The sequence below is a fragment of the Cryptococcus neoformans genome, chromosome 5, assembly GCF_000149245.1.
Source record: "Cryptococcus neoformans var. grubii H99 chromosome 5, complete sequence".
Classification (NCBI taxonomy): Eukaryota; Fungi; Basidiomycota; class Tremellomycetes; order Tremellales; family Cryptococcaceae; genus Cryptococcus; species Cryptococcus neoformans.
Window position 1 is genome coordinate 263,239 of NC_026749.1, and position 14,888 is coordinate 278,126.

A 14,888-nucleotide genomic window follows, 5' to 3' on the forward strand; every position below is an offset into this window, starting at 1 on the left:
AATGGTCGAAAATGGCCAAAATCACCATGACCTACGCCGTACTACCGGTAGTCCAGCGATACGTTACTCGTACAGTGATTTGCTCTGTCTCGGACCTTCGGCCCCTGTCGGAGACTGGCCAATGTCCGTCAAAGGAGCTTGTTTCCCCGACGAACAAACGAGGAGGGAGACGGATTCGTTCGAGCGTCGTTGATCCACTATTAATCATTGGCATTCTCTTGATAACAGCAGCTCCCCCGGGGATGCTTCCGTAAGCTGCTAAACGCCTGGCGAAATTATCACCCCCCCCCCTCCTCGCCCCCGCCTTCAGCACTACGTACCGCACATCATGCCACCCAGACTCTCCACCCCTGTTTCCACATCCTCGTCTTCGTCCGACGAACCAGTTTACCTGGATCGCCCCCTTTCATTTGCCCCCGCTCCCTTTCGAAAGCGAGATGCCTCATTTCCCAAAGTGATGAATCCTTCCAATCACGAATCAACAAGTATGACTCTCGTCATCAGCGATGACGATGATGATGATGAGCCAGAATTCGTCGGCCCAGTTTTGGGAGGTCTGGCTGAAAAGTATCGTTTCAAAGAGGTACCAAATTCGGTGGCGGCAGGAAAATTGTCTCGGCCCACAAAAGAGGTGTCACCCCCCTCATCTAAGAGCAGTGCAAAAAGAAAGCCAGACGTATCTGTGAGATCAGACGCGATATCCGCGCCCACAATCAAAACACGAGGGAAATCTGATAACTTGTCCAAACAACCAGGATCTCACACATTGCTGTATGATCTTGGCTTGGAGCCAGAGCCTATACCAGAATGGCTTGGTAGAACTTCGGTGTTATTACAGCTTCAAGCCTGCCCTATTTGCAAAGTGAAATGGAAAAGAAAGGAAAGTGGCATAGCTCGCTGGGTGAGTGAGTTCGTCCGCCTCAAACCGGGTCTCGTTCGACTAATCTATCATTGACTACCGTCAGAGACATATGTCAATCTGTAGACCTCCTCTTTATCGACCGCCAAACGCCCCACCTAATTTGCAACAGCTGATTCATAATGCCTTATCTGCCCGCATCGAACCATCTTCTTTACTCGAATTGCATACTCGTTCACTTGCCAATGACATCGATTTTCTTACTAGTAAAAGGAATCTTTCCGATAAAGAGCCCAACATGAGGAATGCTTCCAAGAGCCGAAGACCAGGTAATGTTGCTCCTGTCACCGGTCTGACCAGTGTCACCAATGTACACCCCAGCGACAATCGGGGGGAAGGTTGGGAAGAGGAAGTTCGCTCAAGGGTTAGAGATTGGATTGGTCCCTCCAGCCCTTCTGCATTATCAGATAACGAAAACGCATTTATTCAGCTGTCATCCTCCAATGAGAACACCTGGTCGACTTCTCCAGTCAGAGCTCAAGGCGATGCTTATTTCCCACTCACTCAGCCCTTCGCTGCATCGAATTTAGCTCAAGCGTATCCGAGATCGGGCTCATCAATTTCATCACCCAAATCTTCAAACGCACCAGACCTCTCCAAAATGTCCCCAAATCGATCATCTCCGCCTGCCCAGCGGGAAATCCTTGTACCCGCATCTGACTCTGAAGAAGAGGACATAAAAGAGCTAGAGCCAGTGAGAGATTCACCTTTAGGAAAAATATGCCGTGTTTATCCAGATCAAGTGACCTTTGATGATCAGGATATCTGCCAGCGGCCCTTTCTGTCACGGAGGGATTCGCGCACCGCAGGGAGTTCCTCCGGAAGGAAGCGGCAACCTACAAAAGCTCGAGGCTGGGGGGGGAACGTCGTCAAATGGTAGTAAAATGCAAATGTCGGGTGCCAATACGGGATTAATTATGCCCGGAGATGGTGGTTTGGAACTCGGCAATACCTCGTCAAGTTCCTCAATCGGTAGTTCAACTTTGAAATGTAAGATCTCTTCCATATTCTCTCGCCTATCTATCATCCTTGATGATGGAACACTCCTTTTGGATGAGCAAAAGACGTCTCTTATGCCCCAGAAGAAAGATCTCCAAGAAAAATCAATGTCTTGCATTCCCAATCCTATCAAGTCGCATGCAATGACCCCGGGGGAACTGGGGTCACCCACGAAGGATGGAGAATGTGGAGAATGTGGCTTTGGTACAAACCAGGACGATGCCATCCTAACATGGGAAGACAACTCATCTATCCATGATGAGATCTTGCAGGAAGACGAAGCCCATACAGCTTCAGTATCCTCTTTGTTTACTGTTGGTTCAAGTGTTCAGTATTCAAAATCCACTAATAGCGAGTTTTCAAAATTGGGCTGGGGAGAAGAAAACGACATTGGTTCGATTGACGAAAAAGCGCTGGACGACATTTGCGTGGGAGGGGAGAGGCTAAGGGATCTACGCGCTCGGGGCATGCCAGATTACGATTCTTGGGATGTGAAAGCCCTTCAGGTACGTGTTCCGTGATCTAATGTTGATTATCACTCATGTACTCACATCCATTTAGCTCTTGACCGCGGATTATGGCTATAAACCAATCAAAGATCAGTTGTCTCTGGTCCAAATCGCTGCCGAATGCTGGAAAGCTTTGAATCCCCTTGAGAGTGAAATATCACACGGAAGCGTGCCGTGGACAGAGTCTATATCTTTGGGCATTGACTATTCACACCCTAATAAAGATGGTGGCAATAATGGTCAGAAGCCATACAAGAGTAAAACCTCAGAAGGAGAAGGTTTGAATAAAGGTAAAACTAGCGTCACTCTCATCGATCTTCATGGTCAGTTTCAAGAAATGGTAATGAATGACCACGATCTGTATTTACGTATTCTTCATTACGAGGTAGGTATATCACTGTACAAACGTTCATGACAGTAACTAAAACCCTTGGTTCAATCCATTAGCCGATTGCTTTTGATGAATTGGTGAGCAAAGTGATTGCATCAGGAATGACAAGAAGGGGGTGGAAAAAAGAGCTGAAGAATTACCTTGACCTTCAGGTACGCTTCCGACTTCCGTTGCTAATCGGCGATACTGATGAAATTGACGCTGTACATTGTATAGAGCGTGACCTACTTTACCTGGCATCCAACATCCCCCTGTAGACGGCCTTAAGCGCAGTGCTCGAGTGTCCAGTTATTGGTGATATCTTATCCTACGGATCCACCTACTGTTATATGATGGCATATACATGAAGGCCTAATATTGAACATGTCCTTCTTGTCCAGTCCAGCACCCAGCACGAAAAGACCACGTGCCATACACAGAACGCTGCGGGATCAAAGACGAAAATTCTTTCTTTTGATAGTAGGTCAGATGTCAGGATTACTGTTACTCACCGACACTTGATAGGGTGATAATGGGATTGTAGGTACACAATCACACGATTATTGTGATACGTCCACTCGACCATCGATTACCGATTTGTCACCCACCAATGATAGGTATCAGGTGAGAAGAGAGAAACGACGAGCCAAAAAAGTAAAAACGACCAAGTCGTCATATTATTGTACATAGCGCGTAAATAGAAGAGTGATACGTGCATAATGGCTAGGAATAGTCACATAGTAGTAATCTGATGATGGGGATGAAACGAACAAGAGGAGTTCATCCATCATCATCGATTGCGACATCTTCCATGTATAAAATTCCTACAAAGAATAACTAATGATGGTCCTTGAAAGACTTCGCGCGGGGTTTCGGACAAATGATTCAAGTTTATGTTCGGTTTGTGAATTACGTTCGGTTTTACGTATTTTATCTCATTGCCGTACAGAAATTATATTGTGAATGTTGTCCACAAACTTTGAAAATGTGGGTGAGTTGAGTGCGGCTATTTCTGTCTTCTACTATGTGATGAATGGTTGCCATTACATTGGAAACTGCGCATTGGCGGTTTGGAAGACGAACCTGACCTAGTCATGGAGATTGCTGCTGTTTGGTCCAAGAGGCCGTAAAGCTTAAGGAACATCACTGCCAGGGAAGGGGCACTGGGGACAACAGCTGGGGCGCGGTTGATGGACTGGTTAGGGATAGTTGAAGAAAGTCGGCCTCGAGGTTTCGATGGGTGGGGCGTTTAATTAGGTACAGACAGGAGATGTAGTTGGGAATCATTAATTGGGGCAAGTGCGTTTTGGAGGCATGAAGAAGACAGCTAAAGAATTTTGTGATGGTTTAGAAGACCAAGAAAGCCGCGTGATGCGTGAATGAGGAAATGAAATGTTCAATGAATGGATGCAGCAAGGATGAGACGATCGCATCCATCATGTAAGAAGGACAAAAAAGCTCTCCCTCAGCTCATCAATCGCTATTCATGAATCTGATGGCCACCCTACCCACCCACCACCACCACTATTTATCTTCTTCTTTATCTTTATATAATATTCCCCGTCACACCTCCGAAATTTCCTCACTTTTCGCCTCCGTTCTCACCCATCACCCCCACAACCCCCCACTGAGCCATCATTGTTACGTAGAGCAAAATCAGCTCTACATGTATATACCCTTTCCAGACATGTATGCATTGAACCACTCATGGACAACGTAAAAAAATCGTGGTCGTGCTTGAAATCGTGCCTGATAACCGGTGGAATTGTCGTTCCCATCATCGTACGCAGCCGCCGTTTCATTTATCGTCGTTCGTTCATGAATGATGATGAACCCTCCTTCGATCTCGATCGTCTTGGATCTAATCTTCTTATTCTGTCTGTAATAACCTCCAGTTTCTAGAGCTTCCTTCATATTTCTTCTTCTGTTCTTCTCATGCCAGGGGCTTCCTTGACCTTCTATATAACATTATAACAGAATTGAAATGCCTTCAACTACTGTGATCGGCAATCCTCAGATGGCTTGAGCAGATGTCGCCTTGTGTGGTTTCTTATGTCAAGTAGCACCTAACAATGAAGGAAAGACTGCCACGAGAGCCTCATGTAAGTACACTTTACTTTTACAGATGTATAGTATATCTAACGTTTCCATTGTAGGCAAATCTACTCAAGCCTAGTAAATTCGTAACAACATGGTCGTCGATACAATTTCCCTACAGTGGATGAAGTCGCGGCTATACCATGCAAGCTCTGAAATAGAACCTAGTAGTGGCCGCGAGACCATACTGGGAAACTGTGGAAGTAAAAGATCTTTAAGGTATCAGCGAGAAAGCCCGCCACTTGGTACCCCTCCATTTCATTCTGATTTACCACCAGGGAGAACATGGATGGTATTCCTAGGATCCCATTTCGCTGAAGGGCGTAAGTACCCATCATCAATTACAGAACTTGCATCCCTTGCTAACATCATCGTTTCAGGATGAAGTAGGAGCGATACAAAAAGTCACTTTGCAGCAATTCAATGCTTTGGGTCTTTCGGGACGCGTGGGCAGTTTCTCTTCAATATGGGCTTCTCCTTCAAGAGTTGACAGTAGACACTTGCTCAGCTCCAAATCCCAATCAAATATGCCTCCTCCTAGCATTGATAGTACTGGGTCTTCAGAAGCGTTAATCGCGCTTATCCAACAAGACCTTCAGTTAGTCAGAAGTCCTTCCAATGATGTTTCGATAAACTTCCTAGAAAGGGATTTTGAGCCTTATACGACCCTCATGTGAACTTTGGGCGCTGTAGCTGAGCACATTGACTACTTATGACCAGTCTTCCGTCGGGCGTCTCCATTCAATCACCAAAACGTAGTCTTCTATGTAAACGCAAGCCTTCATCATATATTGGAAAACGAGTGACATAGCTGCACTCAACTTACCCAGTTCTTCAAAGTCTGTCAACTAAATTTCCAAATGGGTTTCGCATTATGGTCTTCCCCTTTCCATCACCTCCGATCGTGATACCGTTTTCACTTCTCGCTTCTGGTCGACTCCCTGGGAAAACAGAAAGTTAAGCTTAGGATGTCCACGGCCGTCCATCCTCAAACCGACGGTATTTCTGAACGCTCCGACAGGACAGTGATACAAATCCTACGCAGTTGGGTGGACGACCCCCTAAAAAAAGGCGCAAACTCAACCCAATTCCTCAGAAACCTGTAACTTTTGAGTCGGTCAATGCATTGAACTCTAAGCGACCTGTTCCTGCGGTTTATCCGGATGCAGAGGAGCGATCTATGAGATAATCTGAAGGACTACTTAATGGTTGCCGAAAGCACCTACTAGGCCGAAACCGTATGCGGAGGAAGATTTGAGAAGATTGTTAGGAAACATCCGTACAAGGGTTTTTGACGGAAGAGATTAATATGTTCTCTGCGGTCCTCCTGGCAAATGAGGCAGCTCTAGCATGGGGAGAGGGAGAAAAAGATAGATTTGATATTCACTTGATGCCCCAACAAAGGATAGCGTTGATACCCCACGTTCCCTGGCAGGATAAGAACATCCGGTTGCTAGCCCGACTTTGGCAAATTGCTGACGTACAGTTTTCGAAACGACATCACGTTCTCTCGTGCTCCACAGAAGGGGGAAATGGCATAGTGCGTTTTGTCCGTGAGCGAATTCAAGAGCGATATTCCCCATCTCTGAAGGATAACAAGCACCTCTCTATGAGCTAACCGTGACGTTGTATAGGTTTGGCCACGACGGGAATGTTTATAGCGCCTATAAATTGGTAACTTTCACATATCAGGTGTGTGTTCCCAAGATCGTCTTCTGTAGGAATTTTGCGCTGACTAAACACAGAGGGATCATCATCACTTCTTTAGACATATAGAGTGATCGAAGGTTTGCTAGGTGTCGAAGGCCAGATGGTGGTATGACTGCACGGAAGAGGAAGGTCCGCATCTTGCTAGCAACTTCGAAGAACAAGGGTTGCCTGGTGGTTGTGCGGGCGCAATGGATAGTTGCCTGCTGATACCCTTTTTTGCCATAACATCTCCACGATCAAACGCCTCGGACTTTTTTCCTTACAAATCTAGATACGGATTTTTGATCCTTGCCATTCGCGATGACAGAACTGAATGCGGATCATTTTCGCTCAGTACGGCTTACCTGCTTCATGCCACGAAGTACGACCTACAAATGGCTCTACTCTCTCCAGTCAATCTCGCTGGTTCTTCGCTCCAGGCCGATTAATGTGATAGCGGGACTTAACTACCGTTCCCTGTCCTAAAATTAATATGATGTATTATAATTATTTATCCGAAACCTCCGCGAAGACTTCAGCGGGTCATCATTTGTTTATTAATGATATCATTTTTGTGCATTTCCTCCCTTAACATCAGCTGCTGCCACTTCTGTTGACCTGTCGGCATTATGGAATTTCCCGCGAAATTATCTCCGTTTTCCTGTCGTATGTCAAAGTTGATCATTGGAGAGTCTCTCTTCCCATCCATCAATCCGACACAGCTCACCATGGTAAGTGTGCTCATCGGCTAGCTATCCTATCATCCGCCTTATTCTCCTACGACTCCTTGTTCGCAAATATATTTTGTCAAGGCATCGCGAATACAACCGCCAAATTTTGCAACAACCATGATTACGAAGGCGTCCCTGCAACATTTCACCTGGCCATCTCCCTAGAACATCTACAGCCCATCTTTCACTCTCTTGAGACGGTTCAAAGAAGGTAAATGCTGACGTCTGCCCTCAATCAGCCGTCTCAAAAGACTTTTATCGTCAAGCAAAAGCTTGCCAAGAAGGCCAGACAAAACCGTCCACTTCCTCAGTGGTTCCGCCTGAAGACTGACAGTAAGCTGTCTTTGAAACTGGCATGAACACAATTTGCTGACATTTAAAATCTAGACAAGATCCAAGTTCGTCTTTCAATGCATTATGTTTTCGGTTTCGTGCTAACATCTAGTAGTACAACGCTAAACGCCGTCACTGGCGTCGAACCAAGCTCAACCTTTAAGAGATGGTTCAGCTGTGCGACCTAGCGATCTATCATCTGTGATAATTATTGGCTTGCATGGCAGATCTATATGCATCCGCGTAGATGATCGGGTGTGCAGAAAAGGGAGATTTGTGCAGGCGTTTTTATTCCCGTTTGATTCGGAGAGCGCGTAAAGGAATTACGCGCATGGATGCTCTGTATTCTGATCCTCATGTCTTACATGGTTCGCTGCATGTCATTCGTCCATATGTATCTGGTAATCCAGTGCATTTATTGCTGACTTCCAGGCTTTATTGATTTTCCACAGCCTTAAACTGTCGCCACCCACGTTGTGCCACTTTATCTTAGCATGGCATGCGCGAAGCATATGAAGTGTCCCTTCACGCCATCGTGACGATAGATTGCCAGGTACGTCGACACTGCTCTTTAGAATACTCATTACCTCTCAAGTATTTTATTTGCTTCGAGATCATGCAGGCCCCCGCTAACGGTCGGTGTGTAGCCTGTAACCATGATATTCTGTCTCTAATATCTAAATGTGCTTGGCGTGTATCAACACAACTGGTTTCTGTGAACCGGATTTGAGATGATGCCGGCCGATTGTTTTCCCAATATAGGGTATGAAGAAGAAATCCACTGTCCTGCAGGTCTTCTATTTTTCGTCGTGCAGCAAAATTTACGGTCATCGGTGAACAATACGGTAGTATTAGGAAGAATAGGATGGTTATAACGATGGGACTGCATCTGAATCCCCTTGCTTCCTTGCGAAATAGTTGTCAGCAAACCTCTTTCGTTGGCGTACTGTTGACGGATTATCTATTGTTTTAAAGTTCATTGGTTTTTATCTTCTTCTTTTTCTCTACTAATACAGTATTTTTACGATATGGGAAATGCATTCTTGCATTCAAAACCTCGTGGAGCATCTCTCGATAGCCAGTACAACAGTCAAAGAATTCGTCAAAAGAATCCAATGACTGGTTTCTTTACCCTTCCCATGACATACATTATGTTTTTTATTATTATTTCTTTCTCTTTCTTTTTATAACGAATATATTTGAATCTGAAGGGTTCGTTTTGACTCACGAACGGCGCGCCGATTTTGTATCGTGGGCTGGCATTCCAGTCCTACTTGGAGTCCGTTACACTTCCTCTCCTCATTCCCGCCGGCCAATTTCCATCTTCTGCAGGTCCTCTGATCCTTTGCAGAACCAGAGACATCCTCGCTTTCAGCTGCCTCCTCCTCTACCTTTCTTAGTTCCTTTCGTTGATCGGTTGACTTCCTCTTCAGTATAAGTTTAAATAGTAAATTGGAAACGAATGGGATATATATAGCCGTATATCAATAACATCGCAATTTATCAAAACCACTTATCAAATTAATATTAACAGGGCTGGTCATCATTCAAGGCCGAATTAGATATGGCCGAAAAAAGATGTGGTTAAATAGAGCAATTAAGGTACGGAATCAATTCCTGTTCTCTCACATCCCAACTACCTCGCCCAGCCCATTCGATAGCTGAGAATTAGTTTGGTGTCCTGAAGCGGCGGTCAATCTACTTTCGTCCGCCCCGGTTATAATGGTTGCGTTCTCCCCAGCTTCAACCCCTCCCCGATGTGTAGGGAGCTCCTGCGGAGTAGTATGCAGATTACGATCAGAACATATAGCTGGGATGATCTGCAATGGCGCGCTCTGTTTGCTGCTTACAAGATGGCTAAGAACCGCAACTCGATCCTTGAATATTGATGGATCCAAAGATGCAGCACGTGTAAAAGATTGACCATTTGCTACGGCTGCATCGGTCGAATGCGGGTTATATGGGTTATAAAGGGGGTTATTGTGATATGGTGATGAATGCAAAGCTCTGGTCGACCCAGTAATGCGACCCGATGCAGGAAGGCTGGGTGTCATGGATCGGTGACGTTTTGCTATGTTAAAGGCATTGTAAGTTGCTTCTCCAACAGAAATCACATCCAGCGGTACTCCCAGTCGTGGCCATTCAACATCATCTGGCAAACCATGGGGCGCAACGGCCGGCAGGAAATGCGTTGAAATATCATTGGTAACGTGGGTGCCAAGCAAGGAAGCTGAAGGCAAGGAAATAGATGCCTGATTACCGCGATTGGCTGCTATAACCATGTATCAGCTGCAAGCGATGCCTGCTGTTTGCCATAAAACCTACGAGATAACTCAGTGCTGACCGCATCCGATTTGAACTCCCTCCCTTCCATGAAACTATCTGTTGCCGTAGCGTATACATGGGCACTTCTCGCCATGGCATCCACTTGAGCTTCGAGGTATGCGGCCATATCGTCATACGCGCCTTCTGAAACCTCCGTTTTCATACGTTCACTCGTATCTCTCCCCCCACGATCTTGCTTCTCATGTGTTTTGTAATGCTGAGTAAGATTATCACTGCGGCTAAATCGCTTGGCACATCGAGAACATTCGTAGGGTCTTTCCTGAGTGTGCGTCCGAACATGGCGCTTGAGATGTTCAAGCCGCTTGAATAATCTACCACACGAAAGAAGAGGACAGCTGAACCCTTTTGCTGTCGAATTCTGCAAGTCTGGCATGCCCGGAGTAAGAGGCTCGAGAGGCTGCAAGGACAGCCTTGGAGCCATGTTGAATGTATTTACGGCAGATAATTGATCATAATTGGCGGATAACTGTCCGAAGGTCGCAGCAGCAGTTGTAGGTATAATGCTGTTTGCCCATGGCTGCCGCGAGAACATTTGAGGCGGCAGCTCGTGGCTCGAAAGAGCGGTTCCTGAGGTTGACTGTAAGGTAGGAAACGAGAAATACCTGGTAGACTCGGACGCGGTGATCGCCATCATCGCATGACTATCTTCAGATAGATTAAGGGTAGGTGCCGGGGATTGTGATATTAGTGCTGGACTTCTCTCGAAACGACTTCGTTCGATTCGGCTTGCTCTTTCGCTTTCAGACCCACTTCCATCATCTCCGGTGTCGCAATCGGAGACTGTGACACTGTCCTGCCGAGTGCTCTGCTTCTTATCTCGCGAGGCCTTTCTTCTCCCCTGTTTATAGGCAGGACTTCCCTTCAACAAAGAGCGTGAAAACAACACGCTGCTGGCTGTCGTTGGACATCTCAAATGACCTTCAGTGTTGTTCAGGAGGTTTTCGGGTGGGGTGCCAACAATGACGCTGTTGTTTTGTATAATAGAAGATGGCAAGGAAGATGACGAAATAAGGCTACTAGAGGGCAAAATAAGGGGTGCTTTGGGTGCTGGTGCACCTTGATCATGACTTGCTAACTGCTCAGCTGGGATGTCACGGATGTTCTGCGAGAAAACATATCGTTAAATGGAAAATATGCAATGCCCATTACCGAAGCTTACTGAATTGACAGATTCTTCTAAGCCAGGTTGTTTGCCCGCGAATTGTTCGAACAGGCTTCGCTTCGGATCATACCTGACGTTACAAGGTCAGTGACATAGTTTGCTTCGTCACAAGACTTCTCTTACATACCTAAAACTCTGTGCTGGCTCACCCACTACGATCGTCGTCGGTTCCAGCCCCATTTTCTCTCTTTTGAGATCTCTCTCCAGGGCATCTAGAAACAATCGATCATGAGGCACTGAGAACCTGCAGAAAACGTTAATTTGCTACGTAATCCTCTGTGGGTAGAACTTACCAGTAGAAAACCTATGGATAGATTGATTACATGCCTCGTAAACAAAATAGGGTAATATCATCAATGAAGGACACCTCACCTTTTGCTAAAACTAGGCATTAGTTCCGAAATAAGGTACCAAGAAGTAGGACTTGCCTTTTTTTGGGTCCTAATACAGCCATTGCGGAACAAAAGGTCAAGGAAAGGTGATCTGCCAATTATATCAGGGTCAACAATTCTCTCCCGAAAACCATTACACCCACTTAGGTTCCTCAAGACAAGCGTCTGTCCCTGGTTTGAGATTCCTCAGATCAGAGAATACGCCTTCTTCGAATCTGATGGCTTGAAATCAGTCGAAGCGCCGCTAGTCTGAATCGTGCATACTTTTTCATATTCCGTACAGGCCTGGAAAAGGCCTCAAAACGAAATACCAATGCTCTGACTAATCCCTAATTAGTCGTTGTTCTAGTTGATTGGTTCGGCTGAACTCACTTATGTCGGTACCAGTAATGTGATACAGCCCGTTCCAGAAAACACAAGCTACATATTCGCCGTTTAGTAAGAGGAAACGGTTCAAATTGGGATGAGGAGAGGAAAGTGAATTATCCTGGAATGACAAGCTCTGTCTGCTGTGAGCTAACTCTCCAAAACGATTGGAATGTCACGTTAGCCTCACGGTGCGCTCTCCCGTTCCCATCCACCTCGTAGGAGCTGTGGCAAGAAACTGGACGGGGTATAGTTAAAATTTTCCTCAAGGGCCATAGTGTTTACTCACAAACTGCAACCTGCTCAGGTGCTTCACTAAATGGCTTTCTCTTTCAGTCAGAGGTCTAGGAGCTAGATTTCTGGGAGGTGGTAACGGTGTCGTCGGGGTCATATCTCTGTGCAACAGAGAGGGCCTTCGCCAAGTAAGTCTAATTAAGAAATTGAGCAAGAGAATGCTCACGATGCGCTCTGGATGGGCCAACCGTGAGAATCACCCGTAGCAAGATGTCCGCTAGACCCCATACCGCCGATCAGATTCGTGGTCAAAGCGCGGGGCGAGGAATTTGTTTGCTCCTGCATCAAATCGCAATTGGGGAGTGATTTGACGGGCCTAGGCTAGATAACAAGAGGCTATTTCCGCGGGAGGTATTTCTTTGGACAGGAAGGGAAATATACACAGACAACGTAGCTGTTGTTCCTTTGTAATATGGCCCCTTCCGTTGTCGAACAAAAGGAAGTGCCTTCACCACAGAGAGCACTCGGAGATGTCGACAAGCGAATCCTTTCCAAAAAGTGCGGTAAATGAGGTATGCAGGCTAGTAGCAGGCATTGCAAAGTCAGCAATCATCGCTATGCTATTGGCTATTGACGATTGAACGATGTTGAGTGGAAGTTCCGGTAATAATGAAGGACTGTACGATGTTGAACTTAGCTGACAGCAGATGGGATCTTCTCGCGATTGTACGATGGCCGACGAATGTCGATGGCTCCTTGAATTTGTTAACGATTGACGATTGACGAAGAAGAAAACGACTCCAAGATTTGATGTTAGTGCGGACGTTGAACGATAAAATAGGTATCAATAAAACATTATATGATTATGTTATTTTATTTGTTATTAAAACGAAAAACGAAAGAAAAGAAGCGAACCCTTTCCCCTTGCAATTATATATTCATTTCAGATTTCCTATTTATGTTTTTTCGCTTTATCTTTTGCGTAATTAATTGTTTATTAGTAAATAAATTAACCTGAAACTTAACAAAAGAAACCTGCTCTTCACTCCAACCGGCTGACTTCCATCTTCTGCAGTCCATTATATCTCTGCAGCATAAGGGATATTACACAAACTATCCTCCTCCAAACTTCCCAAGCTCTTTCGTCCAGTTCCTCATCTCGTCCTCCGTTTTCTCTTTTACCAAACTCCCCCGCTTGGATAACCAGGGGCTTGAACGCCCCACCACTGAGCAAGGCGGCAACCCTTGTGACATCGGCTGTCCTCTGTTGGAGAGAACTGAGGCACTGGCGTTGTGCGAAGCCAAAGAATGACTCCTCTAACTCGCGCCGATTGGTGGAGGTGGGTCGTGCATCTTGTTGGTATAGGGAGTAAACCTTGAGGTTCGTAGTCGACTGGACCTATCCGGTTTGCTCCACGGATCCTTACATCGTTTCTCCTTTGCTCTTCTTTGGTGTGAGATTCGAGAGTTACGAGAGCTACGATGCTGTTGGATATCCCTTGGAGGGACGTGTAGAGAAGGGAGGTACCCCATTGTGTCGAGCGTAGTAGTGGGGACGCCGACCAGCGCGGAGCCCTTCGTGGCCTAGACGGTTGTGTTGGTGACAGACCGGGCAGGTGGAGTGGTTTGAATGGGAGATGAGTGTATGATCGTGGAGGTTGGTCAAGATGAAAGCGTTGTCGAACACGAGTGATGGGTAGTAAGGTATTATTAATAGCCACTTGCGTCCAAGGATACTACAGTTTTCGACCATGAATTTCCGTTCAGCGTCCTCCATTCCATCAAACAGTCCTTCTCGCTTCCTTATATCTTCTCGCACCTTGCATGTTGCGTCAGGAATGGCCCTTGACGATTTCAGGGGACTCAAGGAATCGCTGGAAAATCTTATTCACGACGTTGTCGTCTGCTTCGTTGGCAGCTGCTCTGGCGACTGGAGCGATAATATAGTGTGACAACAGCCCCAGCCCATTGTAACGGGTGGGCAGAATAGCGAAGGAGCATTCCCTGTCTTCAAGGCTGGGCGGCACAGCGCACTTGGCTAGATGAAAGCGGCGAATCTCATCCCAGAAGGCGTTGTTAAGACAGATCCACTTTTCCCGAATATCGTATGACGAGTGACCGACCATTGCAGGTGACGTAAGTCTTCAGCGAGGCATATGCGGAGGAGCAGAGCATGTTGTGATGGGAGATATTGACATGAAACTAATGAATCCGTTCTCCCTTATGTCATCCCTTATGTCACTTAGGCTTTTGATTGGACAGTTGTCTTCGTTGAGTTTGAGCACATGGCTCTTGGAGGCTAGGAAGGCCTTGTTTCCTCGAGCGCCGTGTCGTCGGGTGAGAAAATGAAGATGTCGTCAAGGGCAGTTATTTGACGGCGGGATCCGAGATGCATGGAAAGTTCGGTTAGCGCGGGACGAAGGGCTAAAGACAAGAGAATAGGACGGAAGAGGCGTCCTTGGCGAACCACTTGGGAGGAGACTAGTAATGCCCATCGCAGCCCAGCGCCGAAGAGTTGCTATAGGAGCATTTACATGCTTGATAGAGTTTGGGGCGTGAGTAGCTATTGTAGTTGCCATTTCTCTCCTGTCGACGCAGTTGAAGGCATTAGATGCGTCTAGAAAGGAAAGGTGGATGTGGTGGCCGTCCAATGTACCCCTCGATTGCTCGCTCAACTGCACTGACAATTGGCTCAACACCGCCTGATGTCATCACTCCCATCTGGAAGGGTAGGAGAAATT

The 14,888-nt window shown here is 46.3% G+C and overlaps 5 protein-coding genes and 2 non-coding genes; 4 read left to right on the plus strand and 3 right to left on the minus strand.

Annotated features, from left to right (window-relative positions):
* Positions 1 to 328: 328 nt before the first annotated feature.
* Positions 329 to 3,323, plus strand: CNAG_01457 (hypothetical protein; the record flags this gene model as incomplete). The annotated part of the gene is made up of 7 exons (XM_012193534.1): positions 329 to 901; positions 966 to 1,613; positions 1,729 to 2,424; positions 2,480 to 2,812; positions 2,875 to 2,970; positions 3,035 to 3,277; position 3,323. 6 exons carry the CDS (start codon positions 329 to 331, stop codon positions 3,083 to 3,085), a joined length of 2,397 nt encoding a protein of 798 aa, XP_012048924.1. The 3' UTR covers positions 3,086 to 3,277; position 3,323.
* A 1,297-nt stretch (positions 3,324 to 4,620) lies between these two features.
* On the plus strand, positions 4,621 to 5,973 carry CNAG_01456. Of its 2 annotated transcripts, XM_012194162.1 has the most exons (4): positions 4,621 to 4,899; positions 4,954 to 5,217; positions 5,275 to 5,340; positions 5,403 to 5,973. In XM_012194162.1, the coding sequence occupies exons 2-3, from the start codon at positions 4,989 to 4,991 to the stop codon at positions 5,277 to 5,279; spliced, it is 234 nt and encodes a 77-aa protein (XP_012049552.1). In that variant the 5' UTR covers positions 4,621 to 4,899; positions 4,954 to 4,988; the 3' UTR covers positions 5,280 to 5,340; positions 5,403 to 5,973. The 2 variants fall into 2 exon arrangements, with proteins under 2 accessions (XP_012049552.1, XP_012048925.1); XM_012193535.1 differs by having other exon boundaries at positions 5,275 to 5,973.
* A 48-nt stretch (positions 5,974 to 6,021) lies between these two features.
* Positions 6,022 to 7,030, minus strand: CNAG_12428. The gene is made up of 2 exons (XR_001045728.1): positions 6,977 to 7,030; positions 6,022 to 6,913 (listed from the first exon to the last, which is right to left on the minus strand). It is a non-coding gene; the product is annotated as a hypothetical RNA (non-coding RNA).
* Positions 7,031 to 7,279: 249 nt separating this feature from the next.
* On the plus strand, positions 7,280 to 8,703 carry CNAG_01455 (large subunit ribosomal protein L39). XM_012193536.1 has 5 exons: positions 7,280 to 7,314; positions 7,554 to 7,647; positions 7,702 to 7,712; positions 7,763 to 8,200; positions 8,295 to 8,703. The coding sequence occupies exons 1-4, from the start codon at positions 7,312 to 7,314 to the stop codon at positions 7,808 to 7,810; spliced, it is 156 nt and encodes a 51-aa protein (XP_012048926.1). The 5' UTR covers positions 7,280 to 7,311; the 3' UTR covers positions 7,811 to 8,200; positions 8,295 to 8,703.
* A 2-nt stretch (positions 8,704 to 8,705) lies between these two features.
* Positions 8,706 to 12,492, minus strand: CNAG_01454 (transcription factor STE12; the record flags this gene model as incomplete). XM_012194161.1 has 10 exons in its annotated part: positions 8,706 to 9,919; positions 9,973 to 11,095; positions 11,153 to 11,225; positions 11,283 to 11,399; positions 11,528 to 11,638; positions 11,812 to 11,869; positions 11,920 to 12,049; positions 12,104 to 12,151; positions 12,203 to 12,326; positions 12,374 to 12,492. 10 exons carry the CDS (start codon positions 12,490 to 12,492, stop codon positions 9,273 to 9,275), a joined length of 2,550 nt encoding a protein of 849 aa, XP_012049551.1. The 3' UTR covers positions 8,706 to 9,272.
* Positions 12,493 to 13,160: 668 nt separating this feature from the next.
* On the plus strand, positions 13,161 to 13,921 carry CNAG_12429. XR_001045729.1 has 1 exon: positions 13,161 to 13,921. It is a non-coding gene; the product is annotated as a hypothetical RNA (non-coding RNA).
* Positions 13,922 to 13,979: 58 nt separating this feature from the next.
* On the minus strand, positions 13,980 to 14,273 carry CNAG_07412 (hypothetical protein; the record flags this gene model as incomplete). Its single annotated transcript, XM_012194244.1, has 1 exon — positions 13,980 to 14,273. One exon carries the CDS (start codon positions 14,271 to 14,273, stop codon positions 13,980 to 13,982), a length of 294 nt encoding a protein of 97 aa, XP_012049634.1.
* Between the last annotated feature and the right edge of the window lie 615 nt (positions 14,274 to 14,888).